General features: G+C 39.7%; 1 protein-coding gene across 5 annotated transcripts in view; it reads left to right on the top strand.

Annotated features, from left to right (window-relative positions):
- FER (FER tyrosine kinase) overlaps positions 1-12,263 on the top strand; it is a 479,416-nt gene that overhangs the window by 422,150 nt on the left and 45,003 nt on the right. Inside the window, exon 17 of one of the 5 annotated variants that reach the window (XM_044947254.1) lies at positions 1,649-3,088. The exons of the other annotated variants lie outside the window; for them this stretch is intronic. Coding sequence (XP_044803189.1) covers positions 1,649-1,736 — 88 coding nt within the window. The 3' untranslated portion in view covers positions 1,737-3,088. Of the gene's footprint in view, positions 1-1,648; positions 3,089-12,263 lie in introns of those variants that run through there. 5 annotated transcript variants of the gene reach the window in all.

The raw sequence follows: 12,263 nt of genomic DNA, 5'->3' as shown, positions 1-12,263 counted from the left end.
TGTTCTGTGTGATAACATGCTTGACTGTAGACACGTAAATTTAGTTGTCTTCTTGCCAACCTGAAAGATAGATTGCCTCATCAGTCTTCCGAGTATTGAATGAAAGAAAGAACCAGCAAAAACCTTTGGGGAAAATCAGAGCCCTAGCTAAGGTCCAGTGTGAATAAATTTTCCTTTACCATATTTTATTTAACTTCCCTTTAACTTATTTTATTTAACTTTCCTTCAACTTCCCTTTCCTTTAACTTATTTCTCATCTCAGACCCTTCTACCAGCCTGACTGCCACTCACACTTCAAAATTCCCAGATCTCCTCCCCTTCTCAGCCATCACCTCCTTGGAGGCCTTCCTGTCAACCCCGTTAAAATCACCTCCTCCTCTCCCCTTACACTCTGTATTCCTACGGGCTCCTTTTCCCTAGTAACAGAGACAGCTATCAGCAACTGTATTACTTAATTACTTGCTTACTGTCTGTGTGTCAAACTAATCTGTAAGCTCCATGAGGAAAGGAATGCATCCTATTTACTGTTGTATCTCAATAAATATTTGTTGAATTTTCAAAGCCATTACTCACCATAAATGCCTGATACAGGAAAACATAGTTTTCTTGGGGAAGGCGATTCATATAGATGAAGTAGAGAGCTGTCTAAGCCTTGAGTCTCCTCTCTGCCCTTTTTTTTTCCCAATACTTTTCCTTCTACCATTTTTTACCGATAATTGTTTTTATGAGAGTAAGTAGTATTAAAATATTGCTAATTTTAGAATTAAACATCAGAATAGTTCCCTGTGTCTCAGAGGTTGTGGGGGGTCCTTTGTAAAATGGGTAAATATTCCTTCTCTGCTGGTGGGGCCTCTGACTAGCCGTGGGCTTCGTCAGAGACTCAAGCCTTCCGTGTGCAGTGAGGAACTCGGACAGAATTCTTCAGGGCCTTCCGCCCTGTAGCATCATATGTGATCATCTACATCTGGGTGATGTTTTCTCACCTCAGTTATATCCCTAAAAGTGGGAATATCTGAGAAATGGGATTTGTTTCTTATTTGGGGGGTTTGTTTTAGTTTGGTTTGTTTTTCCTGCTGATCTAGCCAGAACAGGAAGGTTGTTTATCAGTGGGGTTTTTTTTGGAAGGACGGGTACTGCACGGCTTAAAAGATCTTGGTTTCCAGGGCTCAAACCCAGGCCCCAGCAGGGCAGTTGCCAAGTCCTAACTGCTGGGCTGTCAGGGAATTTCCCAGGAAAGCCTTTTAAGGACCTGGTCCATTTCCCTTCATTCCTGGAATCACAAAGGCCAGAGAGCTGCTGCTAAATGTAGTTTGGGCCCGACAAGGACACAGTGTTTCAAGAGCTTACTGCATAAGGAGAGCAAGAGAGGAAGTATAATGAATACGGAAACAAATGTGAATACTTTTTGTATTCATTCTAATTCCACATTAAGAAAACTGGAGAATAGGAGAATAAATATATTGAGTTTGTAACAGTGTCTCTCTTAATTCTTCCATGAGTAATCTTCAAGTTGTGGAGAGACAAGTCTTGTTTTTATTCATCAGATCTCCTTTTCCTGGTTTATTTTTTCAGGAAGCTCAAATAATCTGAGTAAGATTGTTTATTGATTGAAAACCTAACTGAACTTTTGTTGTCGTGTTTCTTATAGACAGGAGTGCACGTTTATGTTCATAATGTGCAGCGAACAGCTACAGAAAGCTCTGCCTGGCCAAAGGCGGTTTCTCCCTTCGGTGTGAACGTTCTCACAGCTCCAGGGTTGCACGTGCGCATATCACTAACTACCCAGTGTGTCCTGAGAAGGTGACCCTCACTCGAGCCTGCACAGTCAAAACAGGAGCTGGACTCTCTCCCCAAAGGAATTGTTCTCTGAAATCTGCAGCAGACATCTCCTCATAGAGCTTTACTGCAGTGACATAGAGAAGGAAACGTGCAAGTGGTAGCTCAGTCGCGTCCAGCTCTGCATTCCCATGGACCTTAGCTCGCCAGGCTCCTCTGTCCATGGAATTTTTCAGGCAAGAATACTGGATGGGTTGCCATTCCCTTCTCCAGGGGATCTTCCCGACCCAGGGATTGAACCCAGGTCTCCCACACTGCAGGAAGATTTTTTTACCATCTGAGTCACTATATGAAAAAAAATTTTTTTAACATCCTGATAAGGAAACAAGATGTGTAAAATTATTTTTCATATGATTTTATGAAGCTAAGTTTACCTTCAAATAATGTGCTTCAGTGCTTTATGTTTGCTTTACAGATATGTTCTTGCCTGAGTTGTAAAGCATTCTCCTCACCCCTCCTTAAATCACTCCTTTATGCTTTGCAGTACATGGCATCAGCCTGTGCTTGGTATCTTTCCATGGAGGCAGACCCAGGGGCCATCCTGAGGGCTGGCAACATCTAACATTCAGAAGCAAAATAGTGTTTTCCAGGGGACCTTTATTCAAGTGAGGTGGAACATTTTCTGAGATTATTCTGAGGTTGGGTTTTGGGGTTTTTTTGAGATTTGTGGATGAGAGAGGCTATAGACATAGAGAATGTTGTTACTGGGACTTTATTATTGTCGCATTGATACTGCATTTCTCAGGAAATGTATGTTAGTGTGTTTCTGCTTGCTTTCTTTTAAGGCCTTGAGTAAATGGGCTGAAGTTATTTGGCTGCCTGCAAAATAGACCTTACAGTTTATAAACTGTATATTATAATGTTTAAAAAAACAATAATAATCTCTCAGAACTTTGCATAAATAACAGAGAGATAGAGAAACTTAGGTGATTTTCATCTCAGTATTTACTTTTTAATATATGTACAGGTAACATACCAGGAAAGCAATGACGAACTATATGTTATGTTCCTCAGGAAAATTAAGAACACTTTTTCATCATAATTATATGACAGTAAACAACAACAGAGGGAGTCTGGTTTATATTTTCAGCCAGAATATCTTTAGTTTTCAGCACTTTTCTAGGAGTTTTAAAATATTTTTCAGCCATGAAGTAGAGACTTAGGTCCAGCCCCTTCCCATCTCAGAAACAAAAGTAGAAAACTCCTGATGTAATCCAACTGTCAGTAGAGAGATTAAATATCTGTATTCCAAGGCTGCTGACATGAGTAGTATTATTGACTACCAATCTTTTCATGCTTATGGCATATCTATCTATATATATCTCTTCTTTCATTTTCATAATTGTTTTACCTGGCTTTTTTTTTTTTTTTTACCTTTCTACCTGCAGAAACATTTACTTATATGTCAGAATTTCTAAACTATGTTTTTGTGACATTTATCCATGTATTCAACCTGTTCAAAGTACCTATGATTTGTAAGCCATCGTATATAATTATGTGTGCTTCAAAAAGACACAAAGTCCTTCCCAACCCACATGTCACAGATGAAGTAGTGACAGAGTGAACAGCATTTAAAGGATGCTCCATATGGCGAGTGTGGCATTGGCACAGCTCAGCTCTCCGTGTTGCATGCGTCATTATCTCAGAACTGATGGGCTGGGAAGAAGTGCAAAGGAGATTGTTTTAAAAAGCAGAGAGAAGTCTTTGAAAATGTGTCAAAGGATTCAGTAATGTGATAAAGCAACAATTAAGAGACAATTGATGTTTTGTTTTAAACAGTGAGAATATAATTGAGACCAAAATGTTGGGAAAATATATATGAGACACATGATATCTTTTACTCATAAAGACTATTTATAAATGAATAAAAAGTAAACAACTCAATGGAAACATTGGTAAAGCAATGAAAAGGCAATTGAAAAATGACGAAAAGGTTATTCACAGAAAAATGATGATACAAATGCCCCTCCAAAATAGGAGAATTTAACACATGTATATATTTAAAGTTGTAACATATTTGAAAGAATGTTAAAGTCCCATAGTCATAAAAAAATGCAAGTTAAAAATTAATATCATTTTTTCTTGCACATTGGAAATAATTGAAAAGAATGCTGCGAATCCATGTGAATGAGGATATGGAAAAGCAGACATGCATATGGCCCTGGTGGGAGTGCAATTGCACAGTCTCTTTGGGCCATAACTTTAGAATATGTCCCTGAAGTCATGCAGGTTTGTTTGCTTCATCCCAGATATTCCACTTCCAGGAATATACTCTGTGAAACCAGCTACAGAAGAGCAAGAGGATGTGTGTGACCACACGTTTCTTGCAGCCTTATTCATGATAGCCCAACAAGGAATGGAAAGATCTGGGAAAATGCCCAATGATCTAGTGTTAGTTATACAAATTATGCCCATTAGTGGAACGCAAATGCTGACATTAGATTTTTTTGATGTCATACACATTTATATGGTTAAGCAGAGTAGAGGCACCTCTTACATACACTTGAGTGCCAGAATCTGTAATAGCTCATTTACCTAACATGCGATTAATCAGCAATTCCAGCTATCCAGAGCACAGTTAAGAATGGGAAATAATCCATGAAAGAACTCTGAAGTCTAAATAAATTCCATAAAATCCCCAGCATAGAAACTCCCACACTTTTGAAATGGGAGTTTTCCTTTGGAGCATCTTTATTTTTAACCTTAAACATAAGCCTCTTAAGTTTGTTTTTCAAGTTCTCACAGAGTTGAATTAGCAAATTAGAAAAGACCATGGCAAGAGTGTAGACCAGGGAGAGACGAAATAGGTGCTTTGAAAAAACAGACAACACAGAACAAGAAGGAATCAATATTCTCAAAGCAGCAGATAGCAAGTGAGAAGAAACCTTATAACTTTTTAACAGTTTAAAAAAATATATATTTTATGTTGGAGTATAGTTGTGTTACTTTCAGCAATATATCTTATATGTATCTTTAAAGTGATACATGTTTTAATCACTATCATTAGTACTCTCCATGCATATAAAGTTACCTAGAAGCTAGTAAAAATGATGTTTCAGGTGTCTTTGCTCTTTTGTTATTATTAGAACAATCTGTAATCTATTTGTGACATCTTAATCATTATACCTTGAAGTAGAGCCCACTGCAAATTTCTCATACTTATCTCTGAATCATCTAACACAGTGTTTAAACTAAAACAGTTCAAGATAATCAAAATGACATTTTAAAAAATGGCTATTATACTGGAAATAACTGATGGACTCTATAAAATAATGAATTATAGACAAGTGTTTGGAAAAGCTTGTATCTTCAACTATTTGTTTTTTTCCTTTTGAAAAGGGAAAACTAGTCCAAAATGACCCTGCTGGACAGAAAATTGTTATAATTCATTGAATGATACTTTCCTGCTATGCTATACATTTTTGATGGAGGTTTCAAAAATTTTTTAAAGAACATTATCTATATTTGTTTTTCCTATTTTTGCATGTTAGTAGATCCATGGACAGAGAGAGGAGCCTGGTGGGCTGCAGTCCTTAGGGACACAACTGAGTGTCTCAGCGTTAGCGGTCGTATTTTTTTCACAGACCACGTTGAGACATAAGAACTAGAATCGTAAGTTTCAATTCGGGCAAACTGAATATATGGTAAGACTGCTAAGTTCAACTTTAAAATTAGGTTTCCTGTTTTACATAGAATATACTGAATTATCACTTCAAAGACCATAATAAGACTCTTGCTTAACAGAAGAAAAAAAAATGTGGATTGGTAAATTTACAAACTGGTACAAAAGCTATTTGTTGTTTTCAGTCACCAAGTCGTGTCTGACTGTACAGCCCCATGGGCTGCAGCACGCCAGGCTCCTCTGTCCTCCACTATTTCCTGGAGTCAAACTCATGTCCATTGAGCCACTGATGCTATATAACCATCTCATCCTGTCATTCCCTTCTCCTCCTGCCTTCAGCCTTTCGCATTATCAGGGTCTTTTCCAATGAGTTGGCTCCCCACATCAGGTGGTCAAAGAGTTGGAGCTTCAGCATCAGTCCTTCCAATGAATATTCAGGTTTTATTTCCTTTAGAATTGATTGGTTTGATCTCCTTGCAGTCCAGTGGACTCTCAAGAGTCTTCTCCAACACCACAGTTCAAAAGCATCAATTCTTTGGCACTCAACCTTTATGGTCCAACTCTCACATCCATACATGACTATTGGAAAAATCATAGCTTTGACTATATGGACCTTTTTTGGCAAAGAGATGTCTCTGCTTTTCAATGCACTATCTAGGTTCCTCATAGCTTTTCTTCTAAGGAAAGCATCTTTTAATTTCATGGCTGCAGTCAAATCCACAGTGATTTTGGAGGCCTAGAAGATAAAATCTGTCATGGTTTTCATTTTTCCCCATCTATTTGCCATGAAGTGATGGGACTGGATGCCATGATCTTAGTTTTTTGAATGTTCAGTTTTAAGCCAGCTTTTGCACTCTCCTCTTTCACCTTCATGAAGAGGCTCTTTAGGTCCTCTTTGTTTTCTGCCATTAGAGAAGTATCATCAGCATGACTGAGGTTGCTGATACTTCTCCCGTAACCTTGATTCCAGCTTGTGATTCATCCAGCCCGGCATGTTGCATGATATACTCTGTGTAGAAGTTAAACAAACAGGGTGACAAGATACAGCTTTGACATACTCCTTTCTCAATTTTGAACCAGTCCATTGTTCCATGTCCAGTTCTAACTTTTGCTTCTTGACCTGCATACAGGTTTCTCAGGAGGTAGGTCAGGTGGTCTGGTATTCCCATCTCTTTAAGAATTTTCCACAGTTTGTTGTGATCCATACAGTCAAAGGCTTTCTTGTGTGAATGAAGCAGAAGTAGATGTTTTTCTGGAGTTCCCTTGCTTTCTCTATGATCCAGTGAGTGTTTGCAGTCTGATCTCTGGTCCCCCTGCCTTTTCTGAACCCAGCTTGTACATCTGGAAGCTCTTGCTTCATGTATTGTTGAAGCTTAGGTTGAAGGATTTGGAGCATTACCTTGCTAGCATGTGAAATAAGTGCATCTGCATGGTAGTGTGATTACACTGCCTTTCTTTGAGATTGGAGAAAAAATGACCTTTTCCAGTCCTGTGGCCATTGCTGAGTTTTCCAAATTTGCTGGCATATTGAGTGCAGCACTTTCACAGCATCATCTTTTAGGATTTGAAATAGCTCAGCTGGAATTCCATCACCTCCACTAGCTTTGTTCATAGTAATGCTTCCTAAGGCCCACTTGACTTCCCACTCCAGGATGTCTGGCTGTAGGTGAGCGATTACAACATCATGGTTATCTGGGTCATGAAGATCTTTTTTGTATAGTTCTTCTGTGTATCCTTGCCACCTCTTTTTTATCTGTTCTGCTTCTGTTAGATCCTTGCTGTTTCTGTCCTTTATTGTGCCCATCATTGTATGAAATGTTCCCTTGTTATCTCCAGTTTTCTTGAAGAGATCTCTAGTCGTTCTCGTTCTATTGTTTTCCTCTATTTCTTTACATTGATCACTGAGGAAGGCTTTCTTATTTCTCCTTGCTATTCTCTGGAACTCTGCATTCAGTTGGGTATTTTTCCCTTTCTCCGTTGCCTTTGACTTCTCTTCCTTTCTCAGCTATTTTTAACACCTCCTCAGACAACCATTTTGCCTTCTTGTGTTTTTTTTTTCCTTTGGGATGGTTTTGGTCACCTGTACAATGTTACGAACGTCCATCCACAGCTCTTCAGGCACTTTGTCTACCAGGTCTGTCAACTGCACTGTTTAATCATAAGGGATTTCATTTAGGTCATACCTGAATGGTGTAGTGCTTTTCCCTACTTTTTTCAATTTAAGCCTGAATTTTGCCATATGGAGCTCATGATCTGAGCCACAGTCGGCTCCCGGTCCTGTTTTTGCTGACTGTATAGAGCTTCTCCATCTTTGGCTGCAAATAATATAATCAATCTGATTTTAGTACTGACCATCAGGTGATGTCCATGTGTAGAGTCGTCTCTTGTGTTGTTGGAAGAGGGTGTTTGCTATGACCAGTGCGTTTTTTTGGCAAAACTCTGTTAACCTTTGCCCTGCTTTCTTTTGTACTTCAAGGCCAAACTTTACTTTTACTCTGGATGTCCCTTGTCTATTGTATTCCAATTCCCTATGGTGAAAAGGACATCTCTTTTTGGTTTTAGTTCTAGAAGGTCTTGTAAGTCTTCACAGAACTGGTCAATTTCAGCTTCTTCAGCATTAGTGGTGAGGGGTGTAGACTTGGATTACTGTGATGTTGAATGGTTTGCCTTGGAAACAAACCGAGATCATTCTATCATTTTTGAGATTGCACCCAGTACTGAATTTCGGATTCTTTTGTTGACTGTGAGGGCTACTCCATTTCTTCTAAGGGATTCTTGCCCACAGTAGTAGGTGTAATGGTCATCTGAGTTAAATTTACCCATTCATGTTCATTTTAGTTCACTGATTCCTAAGGTGTTGATGTACACTCTTGCCATCTCCTGCTTGACCACATCCAGTTTACCTTGATTCATGGACTTAACATTCCAGGTTCCTATGCAATCCTGTTCTTCACAGCATCGGGCTTTACTTCCACCACCAGACATATCTACAACGGGGCATGGTTTCCACTCTGTCCCAGCCTCTCCATTCTCTCTAGAGCCATTTCTGTGCTCTTCCCCAGTAGCACATTGGACACCTCGTCTTCTATTGTCATGTTGTTTTGCCTTTCACACTGTTCATGGGGTTCTCGAGGCAGGAATGCCAAAGCTACAGACACACATTTACCCAGGTAAAAGATGAAAAAATATGCAAAGTTATAAAACGTGTCAAGGGTGTGTAATTTCTGTTTTGCTTTCACTAATAGGAGACACTTTCCTTCATTGATGGATTAAGGCATTTCAGTAGCCAAAATTAGTCAACTTGACCCTGGAAGAAATTTCTCCAGCACAGAAACCTTTATAAATTCATGTTGTCATCGCTTTAACAGCTGTCATCTTCTGTCAGAAAAGTTACAATAACTGTGTTCAATGCATAATCTGACATCATCTCAAAACAGGGTTCATATTTCTGATGTTTCAGAGACAGTCCGATGGACATATTTACAGACATTCAGAAAGATTTTCCAGGTCTCATCACAAATTGATTTCTAAAATCAGAAAGCAAATGATTGCATTATTTTAGCTCCTTAAAAAGTATCTTCAAATTTATGGTTTACTGTGATGCCTCCTGTTCTGAGGGAGAATCAGTATAAGGATTGTCAGTTTGTACAGCTTTTCTGAAATTTTGGGGTAACCATAGTTGAAGATGGTCAAGATCATTTATCCTAGGGGCTAAACACATGAGTTTAGTTCCAATGTGCTATCTTTCACCTTTGAAAAGTATCTTCAGCTATTAGAACCTCAAAAATTAAGGTCTCAGCCCCAAAGTATTGTGTACAGTTCGACTGGGAGCAGCAGAAAGCATCAGCTAGCAGAGGAGCAGTGAATGAGTCTCTTCTCAGTGGTCTTCCTTGCTGACGTCAACAGATGTTTCCTCTAGTCACTGTCTTATATTTAAGGGTCTCTAGGTTTACAGAAACTAGCAAGAGTACTGACACTTATATTTTCAGAAAGTGGCAAAATCACAGACTCTTGGAAAGTTAGGTAGGTCCAGCCTGCTTAAGAGTTTAGTTCTTAGAAGTCTCCCACTTGGAATCAGAAAACAGGTTTAACAGATGTTTGGTCATCATACGTCTTCTCATCAAGTGTCAGGAATGTCTATATAACATTTCTTAACGTTTACCAGAGGTATGAAAACTGAAGGAATAGGAAAAAGCCTCCAAAGATTGTACCATATTTGTTTTGCTGCTGGAGGGCATCATCATGCTTGCATGCTGGAGGGGACTATTACACACAAGGTGATCTTTACAGTATATAAGGTGAGCACTTGTGAATTGATTTCTGTGTTCCATATGACTGGGGAAGATAGAATAAATAATTCAAAAATGAAAGGAGGAGAGAAATCTTTTTATAGTAAATAAAAAATTAGCAAAACCCATGTCCGTAAGATGAAAATGGTAAAATCAGTAGGTTTAAGAATACAGGGAGTAGAAACTTGTATCCAGTAGCACCTACTATTTGTATTTAGGGGTTCCCTGATAGCTCAGACAGTAAAGAATGTGCCTGCAATGCAGGAGATCCATGTTCGATCCCTGGGTCAGGAAGATCCCCTGGAGGAGGAAATGGCAACCCACTCCAGTATTCTTGCCTGGAGCATCCCCACAGACAGAGGAACCTGGTGGGCTACAGTCCATGGGGTCGAAAGAGTCGGACATGACTGAGCAACTGACACACACACAGTTCATATTTGGAAAAGAAAGGGAAGAAGAGTAGTTTAAGACATCATTCTTACTTAGACATGTTTACGTCAGACTTTAGAAAGTCATTTCCACAATTTTCAGAGAAAGGAAAAGTACTATTCAACATCTGTATTACTTTCCGGTTGCTGTTATAACATCACCACAAACTTATTGATGTAATGCAACACAAATGTATTCTCTTAGAGTTCTGAAGGTTAGGAGTTCAAAGTGGGTCTCATGGGGATGCAGGCAAGGTGTTAGCAGGGCTGCACTCCTCCTGGGGTGTTCCAGGGGAGAGTCTGTCTCCTTGCCTTTGCCAGACTCCTGAGGCCGCTGCATTAATAGTTCAGGGCCCCTCTCTCAGTCTTCAAAGTGCATCACTCCAACTCTGCTTGTAGTATTTTATCATATTCCCTTTTTCTGAATGGCCTTACTGCCTCCTTCTCATAAGGCTGCGATTACACTGAGCCTGACCAGATAATCTGGGATAACGTCCCCAGCTCAAAATCTCAAATCCCTTTGCCACGAAAGGTAACATATTCACAGGTTTCAGGGTTTAGGACAAGGATATCTTTGAGAATAAGAGATGACTAAATTATTCAACCTATTTTAGCATCTTAAAATTCTAAAGGGAAAAAAATGACTCATTTGGATCAGGAGCCCTTCAAAACTAAAATTTGGAAATAAAAATGAAAAATGCTGTATTAGCTAGGAAAAGTTAAACTATGCTGCAGTAATACAGAAATACTACATCTCAAGGGCTTACTGCCTAAAAGAGTATTTCTTGCTAATGGGACATCTGTCACAAGTCCCGTACCTGTAGAGCAGCTCCCTTCCCAGCAGTGTCCCGGGGATCAGGGTGGTTTCAGCTTATGCCTCCACCATTGCAGGGTGCGCCGTGGTCACCAGGGCGAGAGGAGAGCTGGGTGGCTGGAGGGGAGCTTTTTACCCCCTGAGCCCAAAGGTGACGCGTGCCACACATTCCTTTGTCATGTGGCGAAGAAGGCAGTCTTCTACATGTTCAGGAATGAAAGAACCAGATACTGATGTGTTAATATCTTAAGTAACTGATATGTTACTGCCTAAGATACTTTCTAGTGAGAAACTCTGTAAAAACAGCATCAGCAGGTTAAAAATTAAAATGAGCTGAAGCTATTGAAAATACGAAACATAATCAAAATAAAAACCTGGATTTTTGGTGGAGAGTAATGCTCAGACCAGGGAGAATAGAGCCAGTTCTTCTTGGGTAAGATGTGATCGTTTTAGCAAGTGACAGGGCAAGTTAGGAGAGAACAGAAAAGGGACCAACATTGCTAAGAGGTCCTCCCAGTTCAGCAGTGATAAGAAAGTACCAACATAACTGCTTAGAATGAGTTTTCTGGCTGAGGCGAATTGCAGCCCAGGGTACAAAGAAAACCCAACAATAAGATAACTAAATTGGAAGGACTGATGGTGAAGCTGAAACTCCAATACTTTGGCCACCTGATGTGAAGAACTGACTCATTTGAAAAGACCCTGATGCTGGGAAAGGTTGAAGGCAGGAGGAAAGGGGGACGACAAAGGATGACATGGTTGGATGCCATCACAGACTCAATGGACATGGGTTTGAGTAAACTTTGGGAGATGGTGATGGACAGGGAGGCCTGGCGTGCTGTGGTTCATGGGGTCACAAAGAGTCGGACACGACTGAGCGACTGAACTGAACTGAAACTGTTGGTGGTGATATAAAAACTCACAGAGAACAGATAATGAGCTGAAACACTATACAATCTGCAAAGACTGTCTTGATTATTCACATGAATGAAAACTTAAATTGAATTTTGTACCAGTAAGCTCAATGATGCCCTCTTGAAAATCCTCACATGGATCCTTAAATAGATTGTGAGACCACAGAAGGGAGAGTGATGGTAAGAGGAACACATGAACTCGTCAAGAGCGTGTCTTTTTGTTCATTTTTTGAGAGTATCCATATGCCAGTAGACTAAGGGCACTGTGATTGTAAGTGGATCTCATCAAGGTGTCTGACAAAGTTCCTCATGATATTCCTGTGGAGCAGATAAGGAAGAGTTCTCACTGATCATGTAGTT

Source organism: Bubalus bubalis, chromosome 9 (genome assembly GCF_019923935.1).
Source record: "Bubalus bubalis isolate 160015118507 breed Murrah chromosome 9, NDDB_SH_1, whole genome shotgun sequence".
NCBI classification, from domain to species: domain Eukaryota; kingdom Metazoa; phylum Chordata; class Mammalia; order Artiodactyla; family Bovidae; genus Bubalus; species Bubalus bubalis.
Note: the sequence above shows the minus strand (reverse complement) of the source record. Positions and strands in the feature narration are given on the sequence as shown.